Source organism: Pogona vitticeps, chromosome 3 (assembly GCF_051106095.1).
Source record: "Pogona vitticeps strain Pit_001003342236 chromosome 3, PviZW2.1, whole genome shotgun sequence".
Lineage (NCBI taxonomy): Eukaryota > Metazoa > Chordata > Lepidosauria > Squamata > Agamidae > Pogona > Pogona vitticeps.
The window spans coordinates 262,709,425-262,722,101 of NC_135785.1; the positions used below are offsets into that span (position 1 = coordinate 262,709,425).

The 12,677-nt window shown below is 50.0% G+C and overlaps 1 protein-coding gene across 1 annotated transcript in view; it reads left to right on the forward strand.

Moving 5' to 3' along the window:
• Window positions 1-8,704, forward strand: part of RELT (RELT TNF receptor) — a 64,229-nt gene extending 55,525 nt beyond the window's left edge. The window contains exons 8-11 of the mRNA XM_072993444.2: window positions 382-463; window positions 1,614-1,862; window positions 2,647-2,827; window positions 7,261-8,704. Coding sequence (XP_072849545.2) covers window positions 382-463; window positions 1,614-1,862; window positions 2,647-2,827; window positions 7,261-7,272 — 524 coding nt within the window. The 3' untranslated portion in view covers window positions 7,273-8,704. The remainder of the gene's footprint in view (window positions 1-381; window positions 464-1,613; window positions 1,863-2,646; window positions 2,828-7,260) is intronic.
• Window positions 8,705-12,677: the final 3,973 nt, after the last annotated feature.

Consider the following 12,677-nt stretch of genomic DNA (forward strand, 5'->3'; position numbering starts at 1 on the left):
ATCTGAGAAATGTTTACCATCTTGGGATAAATCGACGTTTCAGACGCTGCTGGCTTTTTTTTTTTCTTTTGCCACTGTGGGTGCAAAATCCCACGATTCCATCCCACACGCTGGAACTGGGAATAGGTAGATTTTTAAAAAAAATGCAGAAATCATTTTGTTCTGTTGTTACAGAAACACTGAGCCACGTGAACCTCTCGTCTTGGGGGGGTGGTGGTACAATTCAGACACAGCCTTGCTACCTTGTGAGAACTCTTAGGATGGCGAATTGTAAAGCAGGGGTATGGGGACGTGACCCTCCACCTCCTTGTTCTTCTAATGCGCTTTTTCTCTTCCCCCCCTTTCTTATCTCGCCTCTCGTGCTCCATTTGCTGGCAACAGAGAATGCAGCTGTTTTGGAAGAAATGCTGAAGGACTATCACAGCAAGCAGGTGGCGCAGCCCGTCTTAAAGCCTATTAACAAGTAGGACAAAATGTTGACTTGTCTTTTCTTTTGCTCATTATTTTGACTTTTCTTTTGCTCATTATCTGGATCTCCTTCGTACCTCCATTCCTCCCCTTCACAAAATCCCCTTCTTTGGCTTTTCCAGCGCCTCGCGCCTTGACACAGGGAAAAGTGGCTTTTCCCCCTCTTAAAAAGGGGTCAGCCATGCACCAGCCACCCACGGACCGGGGGCCTGTCTAAGAGCCAGTGCCCCCTCGGTGTCCTCCAGCGCCGGAGGCCCTGGGCGGCTGCCTTTTATTGTCTTGTATTTGATATTCAGCCAGATGGGCGGGATAAAAAAATGAAATTACTGTAATTCATTCATTCATGAAATATTTTATTTTAATGGCTGGAAAGAAAGGCAACCAAGAGCATGGGTCTTGTCTGGAAGGAGAAACACACTCCCTGAATCCGCGGTCCTCTCAAACGAGGCGTCTGCGCTGCATTTTAAAGGGGGTGTGTGGCGGAAATAAAAATAAACCTTTTTTGAAGCAAATTCCAAAAGTTTTTGCCTCCCAAACGCAGTCCTCCAAAGTCCTTTGGCCCCAAAGCACCCCCCCCCAAAATGTTTTAGTTTTGCAAAGAAAGGTCCAGAAATGTTCCACTTTATGGCCCTTCCAGGGGAGCAGGAGGTGGCTTTTGCTCTTTGATTCCAGCCATTTCCAGGCATGGCGCGATTCGCACCTGGGTCTGAAGGCAAGAATTTCACCTCCACCGAATTGCAATTCCCCTCCTCTTAACTTTCATGATCATGTTCACCCCTCCTCTATTTCTGTCTGCACCTCGTGGGATGTCTGTCGACAGGACGGCAGACCAGAACGTAGGAGCCCTGAGTACGATTCCCCGGTTCAGCTATGAAAACTCACTGGGACAGGGTGGAGGGGGGGGAGTTGGACTGGTAAAACCACTCCTCAAATATTTCACTTGTCTTGAAAATCCTGTCCTAATGACGACAACAGCATATGTTTGTGAGGTCTTAAACCTTCGCTTACAGCTCTGGGGTAGAATCGTTTGAAACGACCTTGCTAGGTTGAAGCCAAAACGGCAAACCTGTGGGACAGGGTGTCCGCGGGGGGGGGGGGTGTTCTCTTTTTCCTCACGTGGCTCTCCTGCTCCTCCCTTCCTTTAGGCTGCATCTTCTGCCTCAGTTTCCCCACATCTGCCGGCATCAACACCACCTGCACACAGTCCAGGGCTTAGCCACCCGCTCTGGCCCCACCTGCACCCGATGCAGCCAGAAGAAGTGGCCGGAGGTGCTGCCTTCCATGGAGGCCCCTCCTGCCGTCGCCGTCACGCCGGCCGGCACCACCAGCAAACTCACAAAGCCAGGAAGCAAAGCCGGCCGGCCGGGAGAGATCACCATCCTCTCCGTAGGCAGGTAAGCCAGGTCATGTGTCCTTCTGGACATTTGGGCTCACACAACACACAACTCAGAAAGCGATGATCACCAAAACGACCATGTTCTTTTCTTTTTTTTACAAACTCAGGTTTCTAGTCCTTAAGACCATGCAGATAGATTTGAAAGTGAACAGGCAGTTTCTAGTGGGAAGAAAGATAGGCGGAGGAAGAAGGGGGTTAAGGTGGCCATCTTTTTTCTGTTCTAGTTTCCCTAAAAATTGGGGAACCCAGATTAGAGTCCTTCCAGCCAGCGAGAAGTTCCCCCATAAAGTGTCTTAGTCGAAGGCCACCGTAGCTTTAAGAGTCAGAAGTGGGCATTTTGATTGGTGCCTGGAAATTATCCGTCAGTCAGCATTGTGGATCCATGTCCCCTTAATTGTGCTGTTTGGCTTTGCTCAGGGTGGAAACGGATGAGAGGGCAGCTTCAGAATTAGAAATGGAGCTGTCCCAAAAAGAAAAAAAAAAACATTTGATGATTGTCCAGTGAGATTTTACAGGGCCATGAGTTGCAAATGAGCAGTCTGGTTATTTCATGATCGGTGGCCACAGGGAGGTGAACAACCAGTTAGGTCTGCCTGTTGATTGTGCCGCCATGGCAGATTTTCCCTTCTCGGAAGCCCTGAAGTCCTCCACCTTCTTATTTTTGTTTGTTTGTTTGTTTGTTTGTTTTGGCTTTGCTCATGCTAGGTTGTAACAGTCGAAAAGGTAAACATTCCCCCTCTTCGGTCTCATCAATGCATTGTGTTTGGGTTTTGTCGGGACAGGTTCCGCGTCGCTCGGATCCCCGAACAGAGGTCCAATTCCTCGGATGTGAAAACCGTTTCGGAGGGTGTGGGGGCTGAACCCACCGAGCCCCCCTACGCCTGCCTGGCGCCTGAGCAGAAGCCGCTTGGCAGCAACGGAGTGAAGCCGAAATGGTTGACAACGGCGGAGGGACAGCAAGAGGTGGGTGCTTTTGGTGGCTCGGTCGCCTTCCATCCCAGCCGGTCTCTCAACTATCCGATCGTCTTTTGTAGGGCCTTAAAGAAAGACTAGGAAGCTTAAATGCTCGTGGGCTGCAGACCCACTTCATCAGATGCCAGAGTCGCCCTCAGGGGGCAGGAAACTTGAAGGGCAAATGTGTCGAAGTTTGGATTCCTACCCACGCACACACTTGGGGGGAAAAAATTCAGAGGATTTGTTTCCCTTTCTTTCTTTGGATGCATTTTTCCTCTTGTTTATTTATTTATTTATTTATTTTGCTTTTGCTTTTCCTTCCATAATTTAAGTCCCTTAAAATGATTTAAAAAAAAAAAAGTAATTCTCTCTGGCTGACAGAAAAGTCTTTCTCTTGGAAACCAGCCGACAGAACAAGCACCTGGCAGGATTGCTCTGGTGCCTGAGATCTGCCAGTAGAAGCGCCCGAAAGCAATGGGTGTCAGGGAAAGGCCTAATTAGACTGGCGCCAGACCTCATTCCTCCTGCCAACCGAGCCGTTCGAAAGCATGTAAAAATGCAAGTAGATAAATAGGGACCACCTCGGTGGGAAGGTCACGGCGTTCCGTGTCTAGTCGCGCTGGCCATGTGACCACGGAAACCGTCTATGGACAAAACGCTGGTTCTACGGCTTGGAGACGGGGATGAGCACCGTGCCCTCGAGTCGGACACAGCTGGACTCAATGTCAAGGGCAACCTTTACTTTTACCTAGAGCTCATTCACCCGAGGGGCAGAGTGAGGAGCGCAAAGTTATTATTTGGTAAGGGCTTCTCTCGGTGCTTTGATTTGGCCAACATGGAAAAGAGGAGGTTGGTTTAAAGAGACCTCTGGTCTGATCCAGTTTAAGGGATCCTGAGGAAGCATGCCAGTGGCTTCCTTTGCCAAAGAGTGCACAACGGAGCAGGCAGAAACAAAAAGGGTCTCCTGGCTGCTCCGTCTGCGGAGGCCCCACAGAGAAAGGGGGGGCCCTCCGCAGGTCTCTGAGTGATTTTGCAAAACCAAAGATGAGTCACGCACAGGGTGGAGTTGGCACCGAGGGAGGGGAAGTTCCTTGTTGCGACGGTGAAGGGCAAATGGCATAATGGATACGCAGATTAACACAGTGAGCCTAATTAGCAGAACAGCGTTTCAGAGCCTAGAGTGTTCAGGCTGTGCTTTCGGAGCTGTCTCTCTATCTCTGTGTGTAGGCGTTGTTTTGTTGGTTGCCTTCCATGGCCGACTCTCCCCCTATGCAAGGCTGGGTGAATCTCTTAATACGGCCCTTTTGTTCCCCCGTTCTGCCCAAAGGAAGAAAGAGCAGGGGTTTGGCAGGACAAGAGAGCGAGCTCGGGTCGCACTGGCGTCGGCTCTCCCGTCCGGGGTGGGAGGGACGTCCGTCGCCTGGAGGCCAAGAAAAGAGGATTTTGCTCCAGAAGGTGGACCGAGGAGGAAAGAGAACTCAAATCAGGAAGGTTTGGACTTGTGGGGGACAGGTAGGCGGTCGCTTGCGGTGCCAGGAGAGGCATAAAGATTCAGACATGGGAGAGCGTACCCCACGCTGTACAGCTGTAGCCGTTGAATACTAGATCCGCTCTCCCAGCCTCCTTCTCCTCCTCCTAGGGATGGCCCTAGAGAGTGGATGAATGTAGTCTAGCATAGGACTCCGAAGGTCCTTCTCCCACTGAGGAAATCGTGGCCAGCATCAAAAGGCTATAACTTGGTCATGCAGATGCGCCCTTGAACACATGCCCAGTTTTCTCCTGTGGGATCCTGTGGAACTTACATTTCTCAGCCTTGACTGGATCATCTCTCTTTTTCTGTCACCCTCCCCTCTCCCTCCACTCACCTTAGCAAAAATAAATCGCCATTTGGTGGCTTTGCCCTCCTGTCATCAGCCTGAGAGGCTCAGACCCCCCCCCCCAAAAAATGTCACAATTCACGGTTGATGCTGTCGGCCATATCTAAAGCTGTTTCCTTTTCCAAGGAGTGGATGGCTGCTGGCAGGCTGGAGAAACGAGTCTCTTTGGCTGCACACCTTGTTCTTGGTACACATCCATAGGACGCCAGCGGGCTCGGATGGCTTACACTCCAGAAGCTGTCCTGGTTGTCCATTAATCGCTCTAAACAAAATCCACCCTTGGGCAAATGCTTTTACAGTGGTGCCTCGCAAGACGAACGCCTCACAGGATGAAAAAAAGATCACAAGACGAATGGGTCTTGTGAGTTTTTTGTTCCTTACAAGACTAGCCGCCTTGCAATATTTTTCATTTTGCGAAGCAAGTTTTCCCATACGAATGCATTAAAATTTAATTAATGCGTTCCTATGGGGGGGAAAAAGTCAGAAGAAAGTCACTTACCTGGTAGTAAGACCGAAGTAGACCGAGGCCCGCTCCTCCTTGGTAGCCCAGGAGCAGCTGGTCTCTAGCGCCAAACAGCTGACCATCGGGAAACACCAGAGAGGCGGCAGCCATTTTGAGATGCGGCCACATGGCTGCTGCCTCTCAAAATGGAACGGATTAATTTCGTCTTGTGAGGCACCACTGTAATTAGGAACAACCAGTTAGCCGACAAAGGTGTGCTGGCTTTCAAGGGCTCCAGAAAACTTGATCAGACTTTGTGGTGGGGGGGAAAAATCAGAAAAACCAGGGATGAAAAAAAAAACAGCAAGTAAAGGTGTGATCACATAGGGAACGAGATCACAATTGGGACCACTTATGGAGCAGCCTGGTGCCATCTATTGCCTGGCGATCACACGACGTACAGGGAGTTGTGCTGCCGCTCAGCCTTGAACCGTGCTCAACGGCATGCTTTTTGGTCCACCTCCGTTAGGCTTCTCCCTTTAGTGGATGGCTGCTCCTATAGATGGGAGATCACTCCTGTTAAATTGGCCCTTTCTAGTGCCGTTGGGCAAGCGGCTTTTGCAGCTGTTGTACCCTGTGTAAATAAGTAAAAAAAACCAAACCCCTTTCTCTTAGGGATTGGGGTGCTTTGTGGACCAACTAATTGATGAAGATTTCTGTTGAACTCCAAACCTTGCACAGTTGTGTGGGGTTTGGGCTGGTCCTCATTAAAGCATATGCCCCATCTGTGCCTTTTTAAAAACCTTTTGGACCAAGATGATGATACCTTTGCTTCTCAACCACTGAAAGCAGCAGCTCAGAAAGGGACACACACACAGACACAGTCACAGACACACACACACACACACACGCACACCCTTCTGGAGAGGAGAAGGTAGCTTTTAGCAGAACGCCCCAGGTCTGATCCTTTAGCACCTCCAGTTGCAAAAGAGTAACACAGTCTGGGCTGGAGGTTTTGAAGAATGATTCCCAACACTGGGGTAAAGGAGTCAATGATACTGCTCCTTCGTAAGGTTGCTTTCTGGGACACGCACCCTGGGGCAGAGGGCTGATGCTCGCCTCTTGGAAGGGACCCTGCCCCCATGCAAACCTCTAACCCTCTCCCAATTCTTATTGCAATCTAATCAGGTTGTTCATTTTTCCAGGACAGCCCGTTCATTATTAGAGTCGGGGAGAGTAAACTGGTTATCTGAAGGTAATCCGGTCTGCTTCTAATGTACGGCTGCCAAATTTTCTTGGGTTGCTCGCCATCGTTCCAGGTCTTTGGTGGCTTTGCTTCGGAGCAGCTGGGGGCGGAGGTTGCTTTTAGGTTCTGGTGCTTTTGAGAACTGGGTTCTGCAGGGCTTTATTTGGGATGCTGGCTATGATCTCTGTGGAGCCCTCGGGGCTAATTTAGGCAAGAGAAAAGAGGGGAAACAGCAGGCAAGTCTTTGGAGGGCCTTTCTTGTTATGTTATTGTGCGCCAACAAATGGCTTCTGACCAACAAGCAAGCAGAAGTAGGGTTTTTGAAACAGACGAGACGCTTGAGAAGTTGCTGTTCCCCAATGAGTTCCGTGGCTGAGCCGGGATTCGAACTCAGAGGTTCCGGGTTATATGAGAACCAACCATCAGAACCAGCAACTTCAGCAAGTCAGAATGGCACCTCTTTTGACAGGATCTGCCTTGGGAATGTTCAGGATAAACGCCAGACGACGCAACCTTTCAGACGGTGCAGCCAGCTTTGATCTCGAAAATTCCAGCCTCCGAGTCTCCGGAGGTTAATGAAATAGATTTAACTTTCATGGTCAACGTTGCCTCTTTAGAAAGAATCACGACAGGCCAAAAGGGAGGAAAGGACACCAGCGTAGATGTATTTTCTGCATACCCTTGCATGCCAGCTGGCAAATGTGGATCGAGTGTTTGGCAAACCTTTGGCATGAGGCAGTTTGCTGGGACAAAAATATGCAAAGAAAGATCAGCCTTTGCACTGTGGATTTTGTCTCGAGCTTCCTTTGCAGATATTTCTCTCTCTTTCTCTCAGTTACGGCTCCCGCCTTCATCTTCTCTTTCCTACCTTTGGCAGGTGATCATTTGACTCCCCCGCTGCGACCGGAGAGATGGAACAGCAGACCGGTTGGAGGCCTCTGGCCAACCTGCCCGGCCAGGAACATTTGCGCACTGAGTGTTCTGGAAGGCGAAGGACAAGCTCTCCTTTAACATCCCCTCCTTTCCAACTTGGGGGATCGCCCACTCCCTAGAGCACGGAAGGGGCTGGTTTTTCCCCCTTCGGTAACGCCGCCTGTGCCCGTTGGAGACCTCCAGAGGATACCCCACCGGCATGGCAGAGAGACATCTTTTGAGGGAAGGGAAGAAGGTTCTCCCTGGTGGGAGGGGAAGGGAGGAGAGGGAGGGAACCCTTGAACTGCCAAACCGGAGAAGCACTACACGGCTTTTTGTTTACAAGGCATGGCATCCCCTTTGTCGCACCCAGCCGGACTGGGCCGTCTTCGGAAGAGCAGGAGAAAAGCGGGAGGACGTTTCTGCGTACATCGCTTTTTTTACATTGGCCACATTCATCTGGGTAATGGGGGTGGGAAGGAAGAAGCAAACCTTTTTAGCTTTTTGTTTTGTTTTTAAGCAGATGGGAGACCATGAGGGTGAATTCCACAGCAGGAAGGAGAAGCAGCGCTAGTCCCACCTCCTGCATGCACGAGGTCCCATTTCTGCAGCATCTCCAGGGAATGGCCAGGAAAGAAATGAGTTTGTAACCCTGGAGAGCACAGTCAAGAGTTCTCAACATTGGGCTGCGGGGGGAGGGGACACACTGGGTCTGACTGGTAGCTGTCTAGGCTTATCATGGGTTACGGTGGCCTCCCCAAATTTTGCAGCAAAGGTTCCCCACTGCTCACTCCATAAACCAGCTCCTGGATTCATTTTGGCACAGATCTGGCACCGTGGAGTGAGAATTTAACTTTTCAGCTCTCTACCAACACGGTTTTATCTCTAGGGAGAAGGTGTGGGACTCCTCACTCTTCCCTCCCCGACCAACATGAATATTAGGATGCTAAAAATTTGTTCAGGAAACCTAACAGTGATGACGTGGAATGATACAGCCCGCCCACCCCTTTCCATACGATTTTGCCAACCTCTTTTTTTTTAAGTCTCTTTCAGACGTAAGCCTCTGGCCCACTATGTATCGTCCGGTTTGCGTTTTTAACCAAGGCTATTACACTGTCCAAGGATTGGCAGGGAATTAAACTTCTTTTGTGTGTGTGTGTGTGTGTCTGGAAAGGCCACCTGGGCCCAATCCACCAGAATGGTAGCTCTTTGGAAGTCCCATGAAACCTCTTCCTTGATCCTGCGCTACTGGCCTTGGGGCTTGCCCCAGACAAGCTTGTGGTGGATCGAGCCCACGACACAACGGTCTTTCTTCTGCCTGTGAAGGAAATAACAGGCTCCGCTCCTTGTTCCCTCTAATTTTTTCTAATTTCTAACAAATACTTACGTGCCATCAATTTGATTCCAGTTTATGCTGACCCACCCAGGGTTTTTTAGGTAAAAATTGCTCAGGGGGGGTTTTCCCCGGCTCTTCCTTCTGGTGGCGCTCCTGGACACACACACGCGCACACCCCTGTGCGGCTGGCTCAAAGGTAGGGCATGTCATCCCATCAGCCACATACAGTCTTTGTGGCCTCAGCCTCATTCTCTGCTGGCGAGGGAGCCATGGAGATTTTGAAGTACTTCCAAGCCCTGGTCCCGCAGCCAGGCACGGCAATCCACGGAGCTGTACCGGCGCTTCCAGAATTAACACAACGACCCACACTAAACTGCAGTTTAGGGTCTCAGATTATGAAGAACCTCTAAATGCAACCAGTACCCCCCTCAAAAAAAGGTGTATTAGAAGGATGCTCCTTCACAAGGCCAATGCTATGGGATATTTCAATTTGATGAAACCCTTAGCGTGTCTTCATTTGGCCCGGCTGTATTCTTCAGAAAGACACAAACATTGACAAACGTTTTTTGGAAAGAGAAGTGCTCTCTTTAAAGGGTGGGTGGGTGAGAAAGGGAACACCTGTTATTCTCTTAGCTGTGAGAATAATCCTCATGGTGCTCCTTCCTTACCACCGGCTGTGTTCATTGCAGTTCATCCTTCCATCCGGCAATAGCTCTTTGTGCAACGGGATTCTCCAAGTCTCGCCCAGGAAAAGACCACCGTGTTGTTGTTTTTTAATTCCAAAATGGGGAAACCTCTGCCTTTGTCCGTCTTTCTAACCCAGTTTGTAAGAGTACCCAACCAGAGGTGAGCCTCTGAGAGATCACAAGCAGGAGGCCAAAGCGTGAGCTCTCGCCTCGGGCTTCTTTCCCCGACGTCTAGATTTTCCGAGGTGAAAGTTGCCCTCCGAAGAGACTCTCGGCAAACCGCAGGCCGTGCACAGAATAGGAGCCTATGGGCTTGCTCGCAAAATCAGGCCATTCAAGGAATTAAAAAGTCGTGCCAAAGAGACTGTGGATCTGGAGAAATTGGGACAGTTGGAGCCAACCAGCACCGTGTCGTTCTTTTTTGCTCAGTTAGTCTTCAGCTGGGGCCGGAGGCAATGAGATACGTAGACCAGAGAGCTTCTCATCTAGGAGTAGAGAAGTGCTGACCCTCTTGATCATCTGAACTGCAAACCCCCCCCCCCAGCCATGCCAGCGTCAAGATTCAAACTTTCTGGTAGGCTAAAGGTTTTGCACTCATTTCCACAAACCCTTGAGATGTTAGGAAAAGCAGAAAAACCAAGCAACGTGGGCTGCTCATTTACTGCCCCTTAGTGCTTAAAGCATTCTCTGGGCAGTCTGCAGTTTAATGATGCAGACTACACATTGTCTCCCCCCCCCCCCAGCAAGCCAGGGACTCGATTTACTGACCTTAGAAGGATGGAAAGCTGAGTGAACCTTGAACCGGCTGCCTAAGCCCAGTAGGATTGAACTCAGGCCGTGAGCAGAGTCTTGACTGCAGTACTGCAGTTTAACCTCTGCTCAATGAGGCTCGCTCACACTTTCCATCCTCTCTTAAAACAGGAAAACAAAATCTGTGGTGTATACCGGACGCTGAATTTGGTCACACGGCGTATTGCCCTTCTTTGTGGCCGACGCCACTTTCATGCTTAGAAACAGGAGTGGGGAGGGAGGTTAGTCTTTCTCGGAGAAGATTACCTGCAGAGCATGTGAGCTTTTTGCCCTTAACCGGGAATGCCGGGCCGAGGGGAAGCAAAGCATGGAGACACGCTGAAGCCAGCCATTTCCACCCATCCCTTTGCAACAGGAAGGACCCACAATTATTTTTCTCTTGACCCTGCCTGTCCCATCATTTCTGTTTGTTTGTCATTTTTTTATTATGGTGATTTTTCTGCATCCAATACGTTATTTATGGGGGCAAAGCAGGAGGGGATGTTATCCTGGAGGAAGCAGCCAACACCCCTCCAGCCTCTGCTCCTACGTCTTATTTATTATTATTGGGGTATTATGTCAGGGAGAACAGTTGGGGCTGTCGTACTTTAATATCGTAGGTTGAGGAGCTGGGACGGCTTTTCAGCCTCTTGGTTTTGTTTTCTGTACATGGCTCAATAAAAGCAGCCCTGGAATCTAAATGGCACACCTGTTTTGTTGGTTTTTTTATGTGCCGTGAAGTTGCCTCCGACTTACGACAACCCGCAGAATGAGTGTTTGCCAGAATCTCCTGTCCTCGGCAACCCTGCTCAGCTCTTGCAGGGTCAAGCCTGTGGTTTCCTTTAGAGAGTCAGTCCATCATGTATTTGGTCTTCCTCTTTTCTTGCTGCTCTCAGCTTTTCCCAGCATGATTGTCTTTCCCAGCGAATCCTGCCTTCTCAGGAGGTGCCCAAAGTGGCACAAGGGAAATGTTATGGAGTCATCTACCACTTATGTTCATTTTTTTTTCCTAGTCACACAACACAGAGTCAAGACTGATACATTTTCCCGGCTAGCGGTGCAACTGCGGAACATTTCCCCATCGCCAGGAAGGTTGTGTTATTTTGTACCTTGGTTGTACCGGTGCATTCCTTACCAGGATTACCTGGGTGCGCGAGCTTTTCAGAATCGAAGCCACGAAGGTGGCCACCACTACGGCAGTGTGCATATTTAAAATTTATTTTTCCATGCTACATACATCAATACGTTGGTTAAAGTATGTCACAGCTAGGGTGGCTAGATGTCTGGCAAAAGGAGGACATGTCCTCCTTTTTAGCCTAATGTCCCCGAGTCTGGAAGGCGGCTTCTGAGTCAGGTGGGAGTCCTCGAGCTCCATTTAACCCTAGGAAGAGAAGGGCCGCTCAGGGAAGACATTCCACTACAGTCCAGCTTCGTGGCTCAGTGGTTAAACTGCTGGGTAGGGTTGCCAGACGTCCGGCAAAAGGAGGACGGGTCCCCCTTTTTAGCCTAATGTCCTCCGTCCGGCAGACAAAGATAAAAACCTTTAAGATGTCAGGCTTTTGTATATTTTATGTTATAATTTTGGATGGGAGGGGGAGAGGTGGAAGGAACCCCCTCCCCCTGTCTTTCCCCACCTCCCACCCACCCGTCCACCCCCATTACCTGCCGCCAGCACTGGAACACAGCCCTCGCCCCCCCTCTTGCCGTGGTGGCGGCTGCTCGGCAATCCGCCATGCCTGCCCAGCCCACGTGGAGCCCAGAATGGCAGTGCGAGCAGAGCGCATCGCTGGGAAGGCGAGTGCCCGGATTGTGCGTGTTCAAAGTTCCTTTTGGGGACTCCAACGCCCACACTCCCCCATAAGCCTTGAACTTATGACCCTCAGGGGAGGGGAGGCTGCCTCGTTCGGTTTTGCCCGGCACCGTTTTCCCCCTGCCTGCACCACAGCTTTGTTTGGGTGTCCAGATTAGCAAGGTTGCCTCTGAACCTGTGCAGAGTGCGAGCTGCCAGGGGATCCCACAGCTGGGTCGGGGTGGGTTCAGGTACAATTGGCTGTTTAAATAATGTTTTTTGGTATTTGGGGGGGGGAGCCTCAATTGAATTGATTTTTATTTTTTTAACATGACTGTTTTTTGGTTGCTTCACTAAGAGACATTTATTGGCAGCTATTGCAATAAAGTTGTATTGGTTGCGGGTTTAATTTGGAACAATTCAAATGAAGCATTCAATACGTCCTCCTCTGTCCTCTTTTTTTCTTTTCTTTCTATGTCCTCTTTTTGGTACCTATGTATCTGGCAACCCTAGTCACAGCTGCCCTTATATTACTGGTGAGTAATAGTTTTTCTTTCCTGTATCCCAATGTCACACCTCCCGCTGTGTATGCGCGCGCATGCTCACATGCGCCATTACTGCTTTGCAGATATCCCAAATCCATTGTGTGCAAAGCATTTCTGCAGGAGCAGCCAGTGCAACAGAGGGACACTTTCCTAAACGGAAACCCCTTCCCGATCAATGTTCCCTCTAATTCCCACACCCACCACCCACCCCCGTGTGGGGTTCAGGTATGACAGGAA